Below are 21697 nucleotides of genomic sequence, written 5' to 3'. Positions count from 1 at the left end.
ATACCTCCTAGTCATGAGTAAAAAAATTGTTGGGTGCATGTCTGCTCTGTATTCCCTGTGGAGCATCACGAACTGTATTGACCTTTCTTACCAGTGTGAATGTATGATGACCTGTGGTGCAGTCTCCAGCAAGTCTACAGAGAAATCTTCAACTTAAGCGAGCAATCTGAAACAATCATGAGTTTAGGAGGTCTGGTGACGGTTGTCATCATGATTCTCATGGAGTTTCTTAGTGCCGTTGGTGACGGTTGTATCATGATGCCGTGTTTGCTTATGTGACAACAATGCTCCTTATGGTAGGAATGTATTGGTTAATCAATCACCAGCTCATCATTCGTGAAGAACAGTTCTAGCACAAAATGGGTAGGCGCACCAAATTTCTGATCTCCCAAACTGAAACACAACATAAGTGTATTGCTGCGAGGCGGGCACATGGGGTGTTGCACACGAACCAGCACAAATCAAAATTGAGAGCGACCTGGCATCATCCAGCAATCAAACTCAATATCTTGCCTTTCCTAAGGATCTTCGTCAGCAAACTCAATATCTCACCATTCGTAAGGATCTTCGATGTCGGTGAAGACAAACTAACAATGCATCTATGTTGTTTTTTGCGGGAGAACTTGCAGTGCAAGACCATGTAAAGCATGCGATCTTTCCCATTCCTTCAACTAATGCGGACTTCTTCTCTTTTAGTAAACACAATGAAATCTGGAATGCTATAGCCATCTTCGCAGCTGGATAAACCACAGAAAAGATCGTCAAAACGGAAAAACCACAGAAAAGATCGTCAATGAAATCTGAAATGTGGCATTTTATAGAAGATCGTCAAAACGGAAAAACCACAGAAAAGAAAGATGTCATGTACCACTCCAGTCATAGTTTTGAAGACATTTTCCAACACAAAGAAGGAAAGCCAAATAGAGTAGCATTTGATTTGAAATGAAATATTTTAGATTAATGAGGTCAACCTGCTTGCCGTGTTAGCATACTTGTACATACACTAGCACTACAAACCTCCTCAAACCTTGATCACATAGTATATACTGTAGCATCAAGTGCATGCATACGGCATACAGCACACCACACCCTTCACACACAAGAGTCCATTAATCAGCACGCGCAGCAAAGCATAGCGAGCATACGGCGAAGCTTGCTCAGAGCTTCTTGTTGGCGAGGCCGAGGGCGACGGAGACCATCTGGGCGAGGTGGCGCTGCATGACCTCGTAGGGCGACTTGACGTCGCGCTCCTCGTACCAGTTGTCGCAGTCGCCGGCGTAGGTGCTGGCCGCCGTCATCTTCTCCACCAGGCTCTCGCTGCTGGTGCCGGGCTTGTGCATCGCCCGGCTCACCTCCTCCAGCGCGTCCACCAGGTCGTCGTAGTTCTGCTCGCACGACCCCAGGATGGACGCCATCGGGTTGCCCGCCCCGGACGCCGCCTTGGCCGCGTCGAACGTCACCTTGGCCGCCCGCGCCCGCCCCAGCGCCACCCGCACCGCCGTCTCCATCAGCGCCCGCGCCGTCGTCACCCCGGGCAGGTGCAGCAGCGTGTGGCACACCCTCTGGTACGCCTCCAGCTGGTCGCACGCCTGCACCGCCCCCGGGGCCGCGCCCGCCGTGTCCGCCGACAACGCGCCGCCGCCGGCCAGCTTGCGCCCTTCCAAGAAGATGAAGCCCTTCTTCTGGACGGCCGCCTTGCTCTGCGAGACGGCGAGCCTCTTCTTCGAGATGCTGATCTTGCTCTGCGTGACGTCGAGCTTGCTGCCCCGGGCCAAGGCGTGGTCGGCCGGCGCCGCGTCGTGCCTCGCGACGAAGAGCTTGCTCTGCGAGACGGCGAGCCTCTTCTTCGGGATGGAGATCTTGCTCTGCGTGACGTCGAGCTTGCTGCCCCGGGCGGAGGCGTGGTCGGCCGGCGCCGCGTCGTGCCTCGCGACGAAGAGCTTGCTGCCCCCGGCGAAGATGTGGTCGGTCGCCGTGCCCTGCTTCGAGATGTGCAGCTTTATGCCCCGGGCGAAGGTGAAGTCCTTGGTGACGGCGGCCTCGGCGGCGATGAAGAAGGCGACGGCGGCGAGGAGGAGGGCAGTGGTGGTCACGGAGAGCCGCGCCATGTTTCTTGCTCCTTTCGGTCTCTTCTCGACCGCCCTCGTCGAGAGTGTATTTATCGGTGCGCGCGCGTGGAGGGCAGGCCAAATTAAGACCGAGAGAGAGCAGGAAGGAGGCAACGGCTCGATGGGAGGATGCTGCAGGTTGACGGCCTCCGCATCCCGAGTGTGTCGAAGTTATATAGGAAGGACGTCCAATTTAACCTGAGAGGGGAGCTAGCCCGGCGTGCATGGCCATGGCATTTTAAGGTCTGCCCACGGGCTCGCCATGGTTGTAGGATGTCCAAACATAGGCTGGCGATATCTTTTGCCTCGCGGAATTTTTGCTTGCTTGGTGTGCAGGGGTTCCGCGTGGCCCTCGCACAATAATCCAAGATATCCATGCATGCATGCAATGCACCAACATATCTCGCTCTCGAAGCATTATTGCCTAGGTTCTTGTTTTCTCTAGCACATGTTACATATCTATACAAATAGTCGCTCCCAACTCGTCACCATACTTCCCGTATCCATGCATGTCTATTGATTCACAGAATCACAGACTAAGTTTTTTTTATAGAGTATGCACCAGTGCAGAACCGGACAATAGCACCGGTTTGTAAAGCCCTTTAGTGCCGGTTTGGTAACCGGTGCTAAAATGTAGGCACTAAAGGCCCCCCCTTTTAGTACCGGTTCAACACGAACTGGTGCTAAAGGGCAACCACGTGACACGAGGCAGCTTCGGGGGTAGGGAGCCCTTTAGTACCGATTGGTGTCACCAACTGGTATTAAAATGTTTGGGGGGTTTTGGGTTTATGATTTCTTTTTCATTTAATTTTGTGTTTTCCATTTAATTCTTTTTCGTTTGCTGATATTTTACGATACTACATATTGTACACGTTATGCATATATATAAATAGAATTTCTAGTAGAACGACCGATCATAATATATATATATATATATATATATATATATATATATATATATATATATATATATATATAATTTCTCCTAATTGGTGCCTTCGGAGCCAGTGGCATTAGCCTAGCTAATTGATGCCTTCGGAGCACGATAACAATTGGAAGTGGTTGATGGGGGCGGTAGCGGATAATAGTATTCTTCTTTGGGATCTATGACCTGGTCGAGCAAAAATCCCGCTATTTCCTCTTGAATTGCTTCTATGCGGTCCTATGCTAGGAGCTTGTCCCGCACCTCTTTGAACTGTTAAGAAGAAGATCAATATGCATGTGTATTAAATGTGTGACTAGATATCGATAATGGTGTAAAAATTGGGAATAGTGTTCTGACAATCGATATCGTACCCACTTCTGTCTTTGAGATTTGCTCCTTTCAGACGCCATCATGCGAATGTTCTCGCAAACGTAGTATGCATATAGATCATTCCCCGGTGCCTGCTTCAAGGCCTTTACGAGAATGGAATTTGATCAGATAATAATTAATCAAGCATAATAATTAAAGAGATGGCAGCTAGCTAGTACTACTTAATTACTTACCTTGGGTCGATACCATTTCAGATTTTGTTTCCATGCGCCTGGAGTGGCCCTGATGAACTTTGCCCAAGCCCTGCCCGCCGACAAAGAAAATGAATAAATGGGTTATTAAATAGTTGTTATCAGGAAATGATGAACTAATTAAATAGGCCGAGATACAGTTAATAATGATTGAAATTACCTGTTGACTATCCCCTTCACGATGCCGTAGTCACTTACTTTCTTAAGTAGCGAGTCTAGTACTTCAACTGTTCCTTGATCAACTTTAATGATTAACAAGATCCAGTGAAATCTGCATGCACACACGTTTGCATATCTTAATTAAGCGGGCATATATAAGCAAAAACATGTAGCTATAGCTAGTAGGGAAAAACAGAATTTGTAGTACAAGACAGTGTGACTCACTGGAAGTTGTAAGGAAGTAGTATATCTTCATTGTATTTGAGTTCCTTGAAGAACTGTAGCATGCTTTCCTCTACATATTTTTCGTGATATGGATCTATTTTCCATGTGTATTCATTATTGGTATTTGGATCAACGAACCCAATGCCATAGCGTCCACCTTTTTTCATTTCATAAATCTTCATCCTGCATAATACCACAAAAAAGAATATAGTGAGGATAATTACAGGTAATGATTGATCAAAATGATCAGCTAGCTTGAGACTTAAATTACAGAAAGAAATTACTTATAGACAATAGCAACTGGCGATAGATTTATCGAGTGCGTCTTTATTGTATAGCTGAAAAAGTTCTGAATACTCAACGGTCACAGCTTTCTTATGATAGTAATGCTCCTCGTTGACATTCACCATGAGGGACTCTCGATTGGAAATCTTGGTAATGTCCATGTACCATTGATGCAATGCATACATTCTCGTTGGGAGCTTATTGACCTCCTCTGGCTCGACCAAAGGTTGGCCCCGGGCATATTTCCGTTTTATTTCCTCCTCTCTAGTCGGAGACATGGGCTCGATATCGAGGAGTTGTCCAACAGTGATCCCGATCGATTCAGCCTGCGCAATATGCTCCTCGGTTATTATGACATCGCCCAGCCCGGGAACGTTAACAGTTTGCCCACAATAATATTGGGCGCGCCTACTCTCATGTGTTGTTGGCACAACAAGCAGGGGGATTGATTGCGCCACCTGTTCTCCCAGCTAGGGAACGGTTTTACCGCTCCTTTTGCCAGCTGATTTGCTCGAGCTCGAGCTCGCCTCTTTCTGTAGACGTGCTCGATTTAACTTCTTGATGTGGCGCTCATAGTCTGACTCAACAGGCTTGGGAGCTGGTGGTCTAGCCATACGAATGAAGTGGTCAATCTTTTCCATAGGCACTTTCTCCCTTGGCGGCGGTGGCGGTTTCGGTGCAAAATGGGCTTCCACCTCGGCCTTTGATATGGCTACGTTTTCCTCCTCGGACTTGTCGTAAGGCCTTTGCGGAAGAGGCGCGAGGCTTCTTGGACCATATTGAAATCGCTTGCCTCCGCCTGTACCTGCAGTACTACCTCGACTTGTACTGCTACGCACCATAGCTGAGGCGTCTCTCTTCCGTGATTGCTGAGGCGGCGAAGACGGCTGACGTGGCTGAGTTGGAGGAGGAGGAGTGGCCTGAAGCTGTGCCGGACTTGGAGGAGGAGTTGCCTGAAGCTGTGCCGGACTTGGAGGAGGAGTGGCCTGACTCTTTGCCGGACTTGGAGGAGGAGTGGCCTGAAGCTGTGCCGGACTTGGAGAAGGAGTGGCCTGACGCGTTGGTGGACTTGGAGGAGCGGGAGTATGCTGACTCGGTGGAGGACTGCGACGAGGAGTCGGATGACGCGGTGTCGGTGGCCTTGGAAAGATGATGCAATCCTTTCGCCATAGGATGATACGATGGTTGGCCTCTCCTAGTGTGTGCTCATCGTCACCTCCAGGAATGTCAAGCTCTAGCCCCGAATATTGGTCCACCACCTCATCAACCAAGACACGAGCATAGCCCGCTGGAATCGGGTTGCAATGGAAGGTTGCCTCGGGGGGATTTGTAAAAGCAAGGGCGTCCGCCACCTTCATGGATATGTTCTTCATTTTGAAGTTTAGCTCGCAGTTAGTGTTCTCCATGATGTCATCCACTGGGTAGCTATCCAGTAATGCGTCACCCGGGGCGGAACCCACGCTGCTTCTCGGCATGGATGGGACGGTGCTATCCATTGGTGGATCATCCGGTAGCTGCTGAGATCCCCTTTGCTGGCTAAGTGAGTCGATCTGCTCCTGCTGCCGCTGGAATTTGATTGCCAAGTCCGCGTGCGCTGATTCTAGGCCTTGAAGGCGTTCATAGTCTAGCTTCCTCTGCTCCTCCTCCATCTTCCTCTTCTTCTCCTCCGCAATCTTCTTTCTCGCACGGGTTCTGTAGTCGGCGTTCCAGTCCGAAAACCCCTCATACCATGGAATAGCGCCCATGCCTCGTGTTCTTCCCGGGTGTTCAGGATTTCCCAGGGCACGCGTAAGCTCGTCGTTCTCTCTGTTGGGCTCAAACAACCCGGATCGAGCCTCTTCTATTGCAACAAGTAGCTTATCTTCGGCTCCGTCCAGACATGCCTTCTTGGAAACTTTGCCTGTCTTCAGGTCCAACTCCCCTCATGCGCATAGAACCAAGTCCTGCACCTGGGGGGCCAGCTCAATGTTTCTGGAGTGACACCTGCATCCAGCATCTCTTTCTTAGACTTATCCCACTTAGGCAATCCCACCGCATAGCCACCTGGCCCCAGCTTATGGAACTTATCCTTTTTTGCGGCATTGGCCTTGTTTATTCTCGACCGTTCCTTAGATAATTCCGAATCCTTGAATTTCACGAAATCGTCCCAATGAGCACTTTGCTTCTCTAGTACTCCCTCGAATACTGGAGTCTTCCTTCCTCCATTGACGTACTTGGCCCATTCACGAATCTTGTGGTTCTTGAATGCAACCGCCATCTTCCTAAGAGCATGGTCCTTGACTTTGTCCACATCTACTTTTGTGAAATGATCTGGTAGGGTGAAATGTTCCATGAGCGTTTCCCAAAGCAAATGTTTTTGTCTGTCGTCGACAAAAGTAACTCCTGGACGTGGCTTTGATGGCTCTCTCCATTCTTGAAGGGAGATCGAGAGTAGGTCCTTCACAAGAACTCCGCATTGACGAACGAACTTGTCTGCAATCTTCTTAGGCGCGAATGGTTCGCCATTAGGTTTGATTGCCTCGATATTGTACTTTACGCCCTCCTTCAACTTTTTGTTCGGGCCTCATTTCGTCCTGTTGCCTGAAGATTTGCTCGATTCGGATGGCTGAAAGAAGAAAGATCGATTTGTTAATATATCTTCAAGTCATTTAAAACATGTGATGATCACCAGATGCCTGCTTATATAAATATATATACCTTGTTGGTCTTTGTTGTTTCAAGATCAACATTTTCTTCGTCATATTCATAGTTCACGGCTTCATCAATTCGGTCGTCGCGATCGAATATCATATCACCCTCCCCGGTGTTGTTTAGATATTCGGAGCCGTCATAATCTTCTTCATTCTGATCATCATCTGGCCCGCGAGGATTGCGTATGATATTGAACAGGGCCTCTTCTCCCTCTCTGCCGGTATTGTCCGCCATAGGTTTTGTTTAACTAATCCAAAAAAAATATTCAAATTACAATGCATGGATGCAATCCATTAATAAGGAAAAACTGAATCAATCATAGTACATAATAAGCATCATCGAATATAATCTCGAATATGTCGTCTCGAATAATAGATATAATCTCGAATACATCGTCTCAAATAATAGATATAATCTCGAATACATCGTCTCGAATAATAGATATAATCTCGAATAGATCGTCTCGAATAATATATAATCTCGAATACATCGTCTCTAATATTATATATCGAGTACATCACTGGCTAGGTAGCTAATAAAGATCGAATACTACAGAAGAATCTAGGACACTCGCAGTTCCTTCGGCGCGGGCGGTGGACACCCAAAGAGAAGGAACCCTCACAGGATCATAGCTGAAGTGAGATCCCTGAAGAACTGCCAGGTATTGGAGAACCTGCCGCCCTCTAACGCAACCATGTAGCGATGGACGTGCTCGTCCTCCTCCCTGACACGGCGACGTACCTCCTCCGGCGGGGCTGGCTCCCTCCGCACCGAAACTAGCCCACGCGAACGCCACCAAACAAGATCAGGGTCGACGACGAGACCCGGGGCCGGGTTCCTCATCAAGTGGCGTGCCCCTCCAGGCAGCACCTCCCAGTGCCAGCCCGGCGGAGCCCAGTCCCGGACATGGGTCAGCCGGACGTCATCGCGGACGGGTCGACGGTGAGGATGCAGGCCAGGCATCGTCCAGAACAAATACTAGCTATATGCCCGCAAAAAGTAACATTTTTTTAATGATTGGATTTTGATAACTAAAATTTCTAACATTTCTATATAACTAACATTCCTATAACATTTCTAACAATACTATATAACTAACATTTCTATAACATTTCTAATATTTCTATAACTAAAAAAGAGAAAAATTTCTAACAATTCTAACTATTTTATAACTATTTCTACAACTAAAAAATAGAAAAATTTCTAACAATTCTAACATTTCTAACATTTCCATAACTAACTATGTGTGTGTGTGTGTGTGCTCACCGGCGAGGCGAGAGGCGACGGGGGGTGGCGACGTGGACGGCGACAGGCGCGGCGACGACGGGGATGGCGACAATGGGGACAGGGATGGGGCGGCGACGACGGGGACGGGCTGGGGCGGCAACAATGGGGACGAGGCGGCGATGACGGGGATGGGGACGACACGGGACGGGCCGGGACGGCGCGACAATGACGGCGGGGACGACGGGGACGGGGACGACGGGGCAGCGACGATGGGGACGGGGGCGGCGACGAGGGTTATGGAGACGGGGGGGGGGGGGGGCGACGGGGCAGAGGAGAAGAAGCAGAGGAGAAACTGAAATTTTTGAAGTGTTTAGTTATATAGGATGGACCTTTAGTACCGGTTGGAGCCACCAACTGGTACTAAAGGCCTGTTTTGGCCAGGCCAAGCGGCGGGGACCGCACCCCCTTTAGTGCCGGGTGGTGGCTCCAACCGGTACTAAAGGCCCCACCTTTAGTACCGGTTGGTGCTACCACCCGGCACTAAAGGGGGTGCGCTGGCGCAGGTGCGGTGCGAAATGTTTAGTCCCACTTCGCTAGCCGAGGGGCGTCCGCACTGGTTTATAAGCCCCAGTGCGGTAGCTCCCTCGAGCTCCTCTCCAAAGCAGGCCTACTGGGCCTAAATGTTCTGTGCTGCCCTGTGGGCCTACTGGGCCTTTGCGGGCCTGCATCCTGGCCCAACAACAGGTTGGGTTTCTAGTCGTATGCAGGCCGCTGTGGCGCAGTAGGTGGGCTTTTTTTTCTTATTTCTTTTGCTCTATTTATTTTTGTTTGAGTTGTTTTTTTGCTGTATTTAGAGTTTCTTTGTGAATATTTTTGCTTTAGGTACAAAAAATTACAAACTTTCTGTTAGTACCGGTAGTTTACAAATTTGAATAGTTTAAATTTTGATTTATTTGAAATTTGTGTGAATCACTAGTTTGTGAATAACTTAACTTTGAGAATAGATTTTTCAGTGATTCTTTTTTCTTATGTTTAATATTAGTGTGTTTTATCATTATATTCAATTTGGTAATGCTTAGGTTATTTAAAAAAATGAAATGCCTTTTGTAACGGATGAGTTTTTGTCCGAAACCCTGATACTTCGAAAGAGATTGTCCATTTAGTACACGAAGTGCATCCAGTTTTTGCGGTAACCCTCTCTACTTTTTTGCACATGCTATGTGGGTGAAATTATGATACCATGCCAACTTTCAACCTTTTCTGAGTTCATTTGAAATGCTTTTCAATTTCAGGGTCATTTAGCTTAAAAAATCAGTAAAGGCATGAAAGAATTTGTTTGCACATAAAATTTCTTCACGTTTCAAATGCCAAAACACATAACTACCCTAACTATTACAGAGATTCCCTCCTGGGTGTGAAACACAGAAGAGAGTGATTATAGTGAAGCTGATCACATCCCAGATCTTTGGGTGTGAAACTTTTTCTTCGCGTGTGTCCCTTTGTGCCGTAACCATGGAAAATCTTCATCATTTAGCGGGATGCTCGGGTCAATATTCACTGTGAATGGAGCAATTTCATCAAACTTTTCATAATCTTCTGACATGTCTGTCTTGTCATCCACTCCCACGATGTTTCTCTTCCCAGAAAGAACTATGTGCCGCTTTGGCTCATCGTATGATGCATTCCCTTCCTTATCTTTTCTTTTTCTTGCCTTGGTAGACATGTCCTTCACATAGAAAATCTGTGCCACATCATTGGCTAGGACGAATGGTTCGTCTGCATACGCAAGATTGTTGAGATCCACTGTTGTCATTCCGTACTGCGGGTCTTCCGTTACCCCGCCTCGTGTCATATTGACCCATTTGCACCGAAACAAAGGGACCTTCAAACCACGTCGATAGTCAAGTTCCCATATGTCCTGTATATAACCATAATATGTTTCCTTTCCTGTCTTGGTTTCTGCATCAAAGCGGACACCACTATTTTGGTTGGTGCTCTTCTTATCTTGGGCGATCGTGTAAAATGTATTACCATTTATCTCGTACCCTTTGAAAGTCATTATATTCGAAGATGGTAACTGGGACAGCAAGTACAGGTCATCTTCAATAGAGGTGTCATGCATGGTACGTGTCTGCAACCAGCTGGCAAAACTCCTGGTTTGTTCACGTGTAATCCAGTCATCAGACCGCTCCGGGTGTTTGGAGCGTAGCAAATTCTTGTGTTCATCCATATACGGAGCCACCAAGGCGGAATTCTGTAGAACTGTGTAGTGTGCTTCAGTGAGAGAATGTCCGTCCATACATATTATTTGTTCCCCTCCTAGCGTGCCTTTTCCATCCAGTCTGCCCTTATGCCACGATTCAGGAACACCAATCGGCTTAAGGTCAGGAATAAAGTCAATACAAAACTCAATGACCTCCTCATTTTCATGGCCCTTGGAGATGCTTCCTTCTGGCCTAGCACGGTTATGAACATATTTCTTTAAGACTCCCATGAACCTCTCAAAGGGGAACATATTGTGTAGAAATATAGGACCCAAAACGTTAATCTCTTCGCATAAGTGAACTAGGACATGCGTTATGATGTTGAAGAAGGATGGTGGGAACACCAACTCGAAACTGACAAGACATTGCACCAAATCATTCTCTAACCTTGGTATGATTTCTGGATCGATTACCTTCTGAGAGATTGCATTGAGAAATGCACATAGCTTCACAATGGCTAATCGAACGTTTTTCGGTAGAAGCCCCCTCAATGCAACCGGAAGCAGTTGCGTCATAATCACGTGGCAGTCATGAGACTTTAGGTTCTGGAACTTTTTCTCTGCCATGTTTATTATTCCCTTTATATTCGACGAGAAGCCAGACGGTACCTTAATACTAAGCAGGCATTCAAAGAAGATTTCCTTCTCTTCTTTGGTAAGAGCGTAGCTTGCATGACCTTGATGTATGCCGTCTTTTCCGTGCATACGTTGCTGGTCCTCCCGTGCCTCAGGTGTATCTTTTGTCTTCCCATACATGCCCAAGAAGCCAAGCAGGGTCACACAAAGATTCTTCGTCACATGCATCACGTCGATTGCGGAGCGGACCTCTAGGTCATTCCAATAGGGCAGGTCCCAAAATATAGATTTCTTCTTCCACATGGGTGCGCGTCCGTCAGCGTCATTCGGAACAGGTTGTCCACCAGGACCCTTTCCAAAGACCACCTTCAAATCCTTGACCATATCATGTACATCAGCACCAGTACGGTGGCGAGGCTTCGTCCGGTGATCCACCTCACCTTTGAAATGCTTGCCTTTCTTTCTTACGGGATGCCTGCTCGGAAGAAATCGACGATGTCCCAGGTACACATTCTTCTTACAATTCGCCAAATATATACTGTCGGTATTGTCCAAACAGTGCGTGCATGCGCGGTATCCCTTGTTTGTCTGTCCTGAAAGGTTACTGAAAGCAGGCCAATCATTGATGGTCACGAACATCAACACCTTTAGGTCAAATTCTTCCCCCATGTGCTCATCCCACGCACGTACACCTGTTCCATTCCACAGTTGTAAGAGTTCTTCAACTAATGGCCTTAGGTACACATCAATGTCATTGCCGGGTTGCTTAGGGCCTTGGATGAGCACTGGCATCATAATGAACTTCCGCTTCATGCACAACCAAGGAGGAAGGTTATACAAACATAGAGTCACAGGCCAGGTGCTATGGTTGCTGCTCTGCTCCCCAAAAGGATTAATGCCATCTGCGCTTAGACCAAACCATACGTTCCTTGCGTCATCTGCAAACTCCTTCCCATACTTTCTTTCGATTTTTCTCCACTGCGACCCATCAGCGGGCACTCTCAACTTTCCGTCTTTCTTACAGTCTTCTCTGTGCCATCGGATCGCCTTGGCATGCTCTTTGTTTTGGAACAAACGTTTCAACCGTGGTATTATAGGAGCATACCACATCACCTTGGCAGGAATCTTCTTCCTGGGGCGCTCGCCCTCGACATCACCAGGGTCATCGCGGCTGATCTTATAGCGCAATGCACCGCATACCGGGCAAGCGTTCAAATCCTCGTACTCACGGCGGTAGAGGATGCAATCATTAGGGCATGCATGTATCTTCTGCACATCTAACCCTAGAGGGCAGACATCCTTCTTTGCTTGGTACATACTCTCGGGCAATTCGTTGTCCTTTGGAAGCATATCCTTTATCATTACCAGCAACTTTCCAAATCCCTTGTCAGATACACCATTCTCTGCCTTCCATTGCAGCAATTCCAATGTGGTGCCCAGCTTTTTCTTGTCACCTTCGCAATTCGGGTACAACAATTTTTTGTGATCCTCTAACATGCGCTGCAACTTCTTGTTCTCCAAATCACTTGCACAGTTTCTCTTTGCATCGGCAATGGCCCGACCTAGATCATCAACGGGCTCATCCGATGCCTCTTCTTCAGCTTCTTCCCGCATTGCCGGCTCAACTTCTTCCCGCATTACCGGCTCAGCTTCTTCCCTCATTGTTGTATCATCGTATTCAGGGAACCCATGGCCAGGATAGCTGTCGTCATCCTCTTCTTCTTCATTGTCTTCCATCATAACCCCTCTTTCTCCATGCTTGGTCCAAACATTATAGTGGGGCATGAAACCGGACTCAAACAGGTGGACGTGAATGGTTCTTGATGTAGAGTAATTGCGACCATTCTTACAGTTAGCACATGGACAATGCATAAAACCATCCGCTCGCTTGTTTGCCTTAGCCGCAAGCAGAAAAGTACGCACGCCATTAATGAACTCGGTAGAGCATCGGTCATTGTACATCCATTGCCGGCTCATCTTCAATACACAGCACCGAAAACATCAAATTAATACAATACATAAAGTTCATACATAAAGAGCATACAACACTTCAATGCAACAAACAAATAACTCTCTAGCTAAAGAATTTAAATGCAACAACAAATGCGATCAAGATCGCAACAAAGGTAACAATTGATCCAACAACATAATGATACCAAGCCTCACTATGAATGGCATATTTTCTAATCTTTCTAATCTTCAAGCGCATTTTCTCCATCTTAATCTTGTGATCAACGACGACATCGGCAACACGCAACTCCAATTCCATCTTCTCCCCCTCAATTCTTTTCAATTTTTTCTTCAAATCCTCATTTTCTCTTTCAACTAAATTTAACCTCTCGACAATAGAGTCAGTTGGAACTTCGGGTTCAACTACCTCCTACATAGAAATATCTATGTCAACTTGATGGGCATAATTTTTCGTAAACACGAAATGCAATGAATAGTTTTAAAAGAGAATATACCACATCCGAATCATAACTCGTACGAGGGCCGACGGGGACGGATATGAAAACCATGGCACTATGCATAACAAACAACGTATGGGTAAGATAATTATACGAGTAACTATATATCCAAATCACACAAACATCAATTATTTATATAAAACTTCATGAACAAGAGGCTCACCACAAGGTGGTGCCGGCGACGGGACGTTGCGAGCGATCGACGGTGGTTACGACGGAGATTTAGAAGGTACTAAGTAAACCACACCTACATATGCAAAACTAAGTGTTATTTTTGACCTCATATTGCATATAAATCAAATACTAGCACATATATATAATTCCTCCCAAATTACTAAACTCAAAAATCAATCACTATATAAAGCATTGCACGAGCTAATCTAGCAATGAGAGATGAAAGGAAAGAGTTGCTAACCTTTGTGATCATTTGAATGGATGGGGGCCTTCAAATCTTGGGCAAAATGTGTGATGAGCTTGAGAGGAAGAGGGAAAAGAACAGAGAGGAGAGGGGAAATGGGAAGAACAGAGCGAGCTCGGGTGGACGAAGGGTCTATGTAGGACGACCTTTAGTACCGGTTCGTGATACGACCCGGTACTAAAGGTGCTGGAGGGGCCCCGGACTGACAACATCCTGCCACCACTCACTTTAGTACCGGTTCGTGGCACGAACCGGTCTAAAGGTTCGCCATGAACCGGTACTAATGAGAGCGGCCCGGCTAGCCGTTGGAACCGGCACTAATGTACACATTAGTGCCGGCTCAAATTCAAACCGGCACTAATGTGCTTCACGTTTGACCCTTTTTCTACTAGTGATGCCTAACTTTTGTGTTAATGGCAGCTAGTTTGGCAAGCTTTGTATCTTACCTCAATGTCCTCATGAATGAGGACAACAACCTCACACACAAATGGCAGTGCTCAAGCTGCACGACTCATTAGAGAGCTTAATTTTTTTTGAACGGTCACCGGGGGGAGAGCTTCCCCACCTGAATATATTACCACTCAAAAGAGGTCGGAGAAATACAACATAGTATTGTTACAATTTCAGCTAGAAGGGATTGCAGAGGAGAGAAAATGTAGCCACTGCCTAGCATAGTTACTGTCGTCATGTTTTTTGAAATGGAAAACCCAGAGAGAGAAGACTGCTACAATATTTCTTAGCGTTGTTTTGAGAGAGTGATCTTCATTCCTGAAAACAAGAGCATTTCTCGAGTCCCAGAGTTTCCAAGAAACGGTCAAGGCCATCGATGGCCAGATGTTGGGCTTGAGACCCTGAATCAGCGGGTGTTGGTGAAGAGCAGTGAGGGAGGCTGGGGCAGACAGTCCCAGGCTAGTCCAGACTTGTGTTGCATAGGAGCAGGTGGAGATGAGGTGAAGAGCATCCTCGAATGGGTCTTGACAGCTTGGGCAAGCTGCGGATTGAGCAACATGTTTATGAAACATGTTGGCCTTTGTATTTAGCCGGTCACGAAGTAGAAGCCATGCGAAGATCTTGACTTTGATCGGGACCTTAGAAGCCCAAACAAAATCATGATGTGGGTCAAAGGAGTCATCAGAAACAATGGAAGAGTATGCGTTCTTGGCTGAGAATGACAACCCATGTGTGAGGGACCGCTCGTCTGGCCGGTCCACCCGTTGAAAATCTTGCAGCAGGAACAACACACAGTCCAACTCACAAGCAGCAGCATTAGTAAGATGGCTCTGAAGGTTCAATAATAAGCTGGGTTGGCAAATTGTAGCCACTAGAACCTTGTCATCTATGGAGTGAGAGAAAAGGTGGGGGGAAACTTTTTGTAGTGGTGATTCAAGAATCCATTTTTCTAGCCAAAACAAGGTGGAGAGGCCATTGTAGGTGATCACAAAGGAGTGATCAATTAGGAGAGGGAGGTTTTTGTTTACAATTTTCCAAAGAAAGGAGGGCCTAGGGGTTTTTGTTGCAATGCCAAGAGGATGTTGGTGATGATACCACAGTGTCCAAGGGATGTTGGGGTGTTGCAAAATTTTGAAGGAGAATTTCATAAGCAGGCAGCGGTTCTGAATTTCAATATTTTTAATGCCTAGACCACCAAATTCTTTAGGTTTGCAAATGTTTTTCCACGCAACTAGACACTTGGCACCCGTGCAAGTATCCTCGTTGGACCAGAAGAAGGCTCTTCGAATGGCGTCGAGCTTAACAAGGATAGACTTAGGTAGCCGGAAAACAGACATGAAATAAATAGTTAAAGAATCTAGGACCGAGGTTAGTAAAGTTAGTCTTGCTCCACGAGAGAGCAGGCGCGCTACCCATCCGATGAGGAATTTTCAAAAGCTATCTAAGATAGGGTCGAAAGCTGAGAGGGGTAGTTTGGTAGGAGAGAGGGGTAGGCCTAGGTAGATTAACGAGAAGGAGGAGAAATTACACTCGAGAGTTGCAGCGATGTTGTTTTGGGTGGTGGTGTCAGTGGAAATGGTGAGGAGCGAAGTTTTTTGGAAGTTGATGACTAGGCCAGTCGCTAGGGCGAAATCGTGCAGTGTGTTTTTAAGGGTTGTAGTTGTGGCAGTGTTAGCAGCAGCAATAATAAGTGTGTCGTCGGCATATTGCAGGGTTGCTGGTGGTTCATTCGGACGGAGGGGGTGACATAATTTGTTCTGCCGGAACGCCTCTGCGATCAATCTTTGGAGGACGTCTGCTACAATGATGAACAAGTATGGCGAGAAGGGATCACCTTGTCGAAGCCCACTTCTACATTGGATCCAGGACCCCGGATTGCCATTTAAGAGAATAGCCGTTTTGCCAGTCTAAAGAATGTTTTGTACCCATGCACAGAAGATTGGAGGGAAACCCCTTGCTTGTAAGATAGATATGAGAGAGGACCAACAAATGGAGTCGAAAGCTTTCCTGAAATCAAGCTTGATGACCATGGTGGGGGCTTTTCTTGTGTGGCAAGCGCTGAGGATGTCTGTCGCATAGATAAAATTTTCGGCAATGTTGCGACCGTGGAGGAACCCTGTTTGGTCATAGTGGATGAGTAGTGGGATAAGAGGTTTTATTCTGTTCGTGAGAACCTTGGCCACCGCTTTTGGGGTGCAGTTTTGTAGTGAGATTGGTCTAAAAGCGTCGGGAGACGTTGGGGCTTGGGTTTTTGGGATGAGGACCATGAAAGCGCGGTTGAAACGATCGAGGGAAGCTGTTTGATCATGAAAAGCAGAAAACAACGGTAAGATTGAGTGTTTGATTTCGTGCCAGTATTTTCGAAAGAAAAGGCCCAAATCCATCTGGTCCAGGGCTGTCATTTGTGTTCATGGTTAGAAAAGCTTGATGAATTTCATCTTGGGAGAACGAGTTGGCTAGATCACGAAGCTGAGGTAGGTTTCCGGGTATAGCTGGAGTAAGTTGAAGTTCCAGGTTTCAATTTTTGTAGAGCCGATGAGCTGTTTGAAATAATTTTTTAGGATCTCCGCTTTGTGCTCGTGTAAGAAAATTTCAGAGTCGTTGTGGATGAGCAACAGAATTTTATTCGACCGTGAGCGTTGAGTGGACGAGGTGTGGAAGAACCTGGTATTTTCATCGCCGTCGACAGCCCCCCCGAATCTTACCCCTCTGCTTCCAGAAGGCGATTTTTTGTTTGATAGCAGTTTCTAACAGGTTAGAAATTGTGAGCCTAAGCTTCTGCTCTAGCAGGGAGAGGGGGGTAATTTCTTCGTTCAGATCGAGAGCTAGGATTCCAAGTTTGCAGTTTGCCTCCCGTTGGTAGATGGGCCGAAGAGATTTGGCCCAAGATTTGAGAGCGGATCATTTTTTTTCCAGATTATGAGCGAGAGAAGCCGCAGAGTCCACAATAGGCCCGATGTTGTTTTGTTCATTGGGCTGCCAAATGTTTTTCACGATAGTTTTGCAGGCCTGGAAGGAGGTCCAGTAATGTTCAAAACAAAAAAGGCGGGAAGATGGGATGGATGTGGATACAGTAACCAGGAGCGGAACATGATCGGAAGTAAATCAAGTGAGAGAGGTCAGGTGAGTGTTTGGAAAAAGTGCATCCCAGGCTATGTTTATAAGAACTCTATCTAGTCGAACAAGTGTGGGGGATGTCCTCTTATTTGACCACGTGAATTGGCGATCAAGAAGAGGGAGCTCAAGGAGCGCGAGTTGATCAATCGTGTCATTGAAGGCATCAGCCTCAGATCGGCGAAAGTTCTGATTGTTCTTTTCATTAGGGAAGTGAATTAGGTTGAAATCTCCGATGAGGAGCCATGGGGATTGTGGTGGTGGTTCAATTTGTTTAAGCTCTTCTAGGAAATCTAGTTTTAGATCCCTTTGCGAGGGGGCATAGACGTTGGTGATAAAGATTAGGTGTTGCGAGGCGAGGCATGCGAGGGTTAGAGTGGAGAAAAAACGCCTATGATCACAATTGATGCATGTAAAACACCGTGAGTTAGTGGCAGAGAGAATGCCACCTGTAGAACAGATTGCGTCTAGGTGATTGTTTGACTCTACGAAGCGTGGTAAGATCGTGCGTAGCTTGATGGTATCCTGTTTGAGTAGCTTAGTTTCTTGAAAGAGAGCAATTGATGGGCGCAACTGGTCGATTTCAGAGAACACATTAGCACATTTATCATTATCCCCAAGTCCACGTACATTCCAAGACACGATAGAGTAGGATTAGTTTCTCATACTGCAAACTTGAGCAAGCACCTTACATGGGAGAACGAACGCAACAACTAAACATTCAGGAGCATGATACAGTGATACAGATCGGTAGAAGTAGGCTGGAGCAGTATTATCACTAACTTAAACTTAACAGAGCAACTACGGTAGGGTGCGATGCACCGGATACATGCCCAATAAGGGCCGCCACCAGCGTGGTCGTTGATGAGTGAAGGCGTAATCATGGCAAATCCAGTCCACCGGAGCCCGAAGCAATATCCGCCGCCATGTCCGGCGGAGCACCGCAAGCAGAAGCAATGGCCGCGAGCTCGTCCGGCGAGGCAGGACCACGGGCCAGATCATCAATGAAACCATCCATGTCGCAGAGACGAGCATGGACGAGGGCGTCCAAGAGGTCCTGTGAGGCAGATGCGAGGTCGAGCTTTTTCGCTTTGGAGCGCATAGCCTTGGCAGTCATGGAGGAGTAGTTTGGAGGCTCAATTTTGGCAAGACGGGCACTGCGCCTAGCCTTGACACCAGAGTCAGCCGCCATTTTGGCACGCTTGCTGATGCGCCTGGCCAGGCACTCATGCGTGGGCTCAGGAGGCAGATCAGGAACCAGATCGGAGGCAACCACAGGTTGTGGCAGCACTGGTTGTGCAGGAGGAGGGGACAGCGGTGGCGGCAGTGGAGCAGGGGAGGGGGGAGCTGGCAATGCTAGCATAGGACGTGGAGCTCTCGATCGGACGAGCTAGCGAGCCGGGAGGGAAGTGCATGCGGGTGGAGACCATGGAGCATGAACGAGCATGGCGACAGGCATGCCATCTGCCATGACAGCAAGGATAGGGATGCCATCCAGGGGCGTCATAGTGGCGGGAGTTGGTGGAGGACCCAAGGGAGATTCTGGCGTGCATGCAAAAGGGGACATAGCGGTAGCGATGGAGCGGAGCTAACGTGTGGTGATGGGAGACAGGCGTGGGTTGGATATCTGGGAGGAAGGGGAAGAGTTGCCCTCGTCCTCAGAGGAGAAGGGCGATGCGTCAGAGCCATGGCGGAAGAGAGCACGGCTCTCAAGCTTGACGACAACCACATCGTTGCCAGGAAGGCGAACCATGAGGCAAGGTGGAAGGACGAAGTCTCGTGCAACCATGACGAGAGCACGAACACTGGAGTGGTCACCTTGGAAACAGTTTTGATCTGCGGACACAAAGTCGCCCAGGTGTGAGAAGTAGTCTGCCCCTCAGGGTGCCAGAGCTCGTCGGGATAATCAAAGGCTTCGATTTCAGCCATGTGAAAGAAGATGGCCATGGATCTGTTGTCAGCGTGCTCGGGACGCTCAAAGAAGAGGGTGTTGCCCTCATGATGGATAGGGCCATGGCCAGTGACAGCGAAGCGCTCGTCAGCATTCGCAAAGGAGAGGCGCGCAGCGCCACAGCCAAAGGATGTGAGGCCGAACGTAGGGTTATTGCAGTGGAGAGCGATGGCCTGGCGAATGAAGCGGTAGGGTTGTGCATGGGAGTGGCAAGGTGGACATAGGAGAGGTTATCGACCTGGCGAACGAGACAGCTTGGTGGGACTAGCAATGGGATGTGGGGCGCCGGAGGAGAGAAGCTAGCAGTAGACGGAGCTGCGGTGACCGGGGAAGGTGGTGATGGCGGCGCGAAGGACGGCCCTGAGGAGATGCGGAGGAGACGCGGGGTCCGAAGATGAGGGGTAGGCAGAACGGGGGGAGGTCGTTGGTGAGGATGCAGTGGGAGCCGAACCAGATTGGCGCGCCATCCGAATGCCTGGATCCGGCCGACGAGCCGGAAGCGGTGTGGGTGCCCGTAGTGTGCGCCATGGAGCTACAGGGCGGACGCACAAAAGCAGGGTTAATACGCGGGGTGGGAGGCAAACTAGGGAATAAGGGAAGGAAGCGGACGGCTTTGCACCTAAAACTCCGGTGGCCGGAGCACCAATAGCGAGAGCAGCGGACGAGATCACGGCAGTCGGAGAGCTCTTAATGAAAAAAGATATTTTAGAGTGGGCTAGCTGCAGTTATAAATTGACTCAACGGCATGTGTCCAAATCATATCGTTGTCTGGAAATTACGCTGCTATATACTTGTTCTTGCATATTGTGAGACGGTGCAAGTTGTACTACATAATATTTGTTCAAGTTTTTTCATCAATAGCTTTAAGTTTTCTTTCTACTCTTCGATGATAGCAACACCCTTCATTCATTCACCTTAAAGTACATGTGTTTTTCCCCTAATATATATCTTTGTTTACTAATAAGAAAAGGTGACTACAAATATCTTCATGTGTCTTGTTCTAATAATCTATGTGTTAATAACTATGGATAATTTTCTAGTGATGGTAGGGTTAGGAATAAATTTAGGGTTTGCCTTTGATCGGCGCTGAGGAGACAATGGCGTCGGCGGCGGCATGAACAAAGTCTTCCCACCTCGCACTCGCTCTGGTGGTGTTTATTCATATTGTTGGGAGGCCTGTGGAAGATGATGTGTCCTTAAATCTGGTTCTCCATCTTTGATTTTGTTTTTGTTTTGTAGGTTTGTCATGGTTGCGTTGTCCTATGGAGCGGACAACGTGGTTGCGCCTCTTCGTTCTCCAACTCGAGTTCCGACCAACAATGTCTCGGCCTCATCAGGAAGCGTGTGAGATTTGTGCTCCCTGACTCCGTCTAGTCAGACCTGGGGCGTTCTACATGCCCTCTCTGGCATATTTTTCTCATGGGCGATGATTTGCTACGCAGATGACGTCTTTTGGTCTACGTCAACAAATTCCTAACCACTGCTTATACACACTCCTAAGTTTCAATAAGTTTGCTCCGCCGAGATGGAGGCCAAGAGGTGGCACGTGCTTTTCCCACAACGTGTCGCCAGTGGATGCATGAGGAAAAAGACTTTGACACCCAAAGATCTGGATGTATTTTTCAATTTTTGTAAGGTTTTTTTTGTTAGGTGTGTGTGCTACATACTCCCTCCTTCCATCTATATAGGGCCTAATGCGTTTTTCGAGGCTAATTTTGATCAAATGTATGGCATTTAGACTTTCCGTAACTTTTTTAAGGATAATTTGTTACAACGAGGTTGGCATGGGGATGTAACCCTGTCAATTTTGTGGTCATGTTGAAATTGTGGACCATTTATTCTTACAGTGTGCATGTATGAATCGATCCACCTAACCTGTGTGACCTTGCATGGATTAGCTTGTATAGTTATGCCACTGCTTGGGTATTGATGTATGAGTTAATTTGTGCGTGAGAAAGCATCAATTTTTAGTTACTACTTATGGATTTATTGGTCACTGTTGCTGCCAACGATTTTCTTATCTAAGTTTAATCCCATGTATGTGTTGGGGAACGTAGCAATTTCAAAAAAATTCCTACGCACACGCAAGATCATGGTGATGCATAGCAACGAGAGGGGAGAGTGTTGTTCACGTACCCTCGTAGACCGAAAGCGGAAGTGTTATAACAACGCGGTTGATGTAGTCGTACGTCTTCACGGCCTGGCCGATCAAGCACCGAAACTATGGCACCTTCGAGTTCTAGCACACGTTCAACA

The 21697-nt window shown here is 47.5% G+C and overlaps 1 protein-coding gene across 1 annotated transcript; it reads right to left on the bottom strand.

The window, feature by feature from the left end:
- Positions 1-931: 931 nt before the first annotated feature.
- Positions 932-2320, bottom strand: LOC123180338 (uncharacterized). Its single transcript, XM_044592377.1, has one exon. The coding sequence runs from the start codon at positions 2106-2108 to the stop codon at positions 1158-1160; it is 951 nt and encodes a 316-aa protein (XP_044448312.1). The 5' UTR covers positions 2109-2320; the 3' UTR covers positions 932-1157.
- Between the last annotated feature and the right edge of the window lie 19377 nt (positions 2321-21697).

Source organism: Triticum aestivum, chromosome 1A (assembly GCF_018294505.1).
Source record: "Triticum aestivum cultivar Chinese Spring chromosome 1A, IWGSC CS RefSeq v2.1, whole genome shotgun sequence".
NCBI classification, from domain to species: Eukaryota; Viridiplantae; Streptophyta; class Magnoliopsida; order Poales; family Poaceae; genus Triticum; species Triticum aestivum.
Note: the sequence above shows the minus strand (reverse complement) of the source record. Positions and strands in the feature narration are given on the sequence as shown.

What these genes read in the sequence shown, in the direction of transcription:
- LOC123180338 (XM_044592377.1), bottom strand. Translation starts at nt 2,108, where the DNA reads ATGGCGCGGCTCTCCGTGACCACCACTGCCCTCCTCCTCGCCGCCGTC.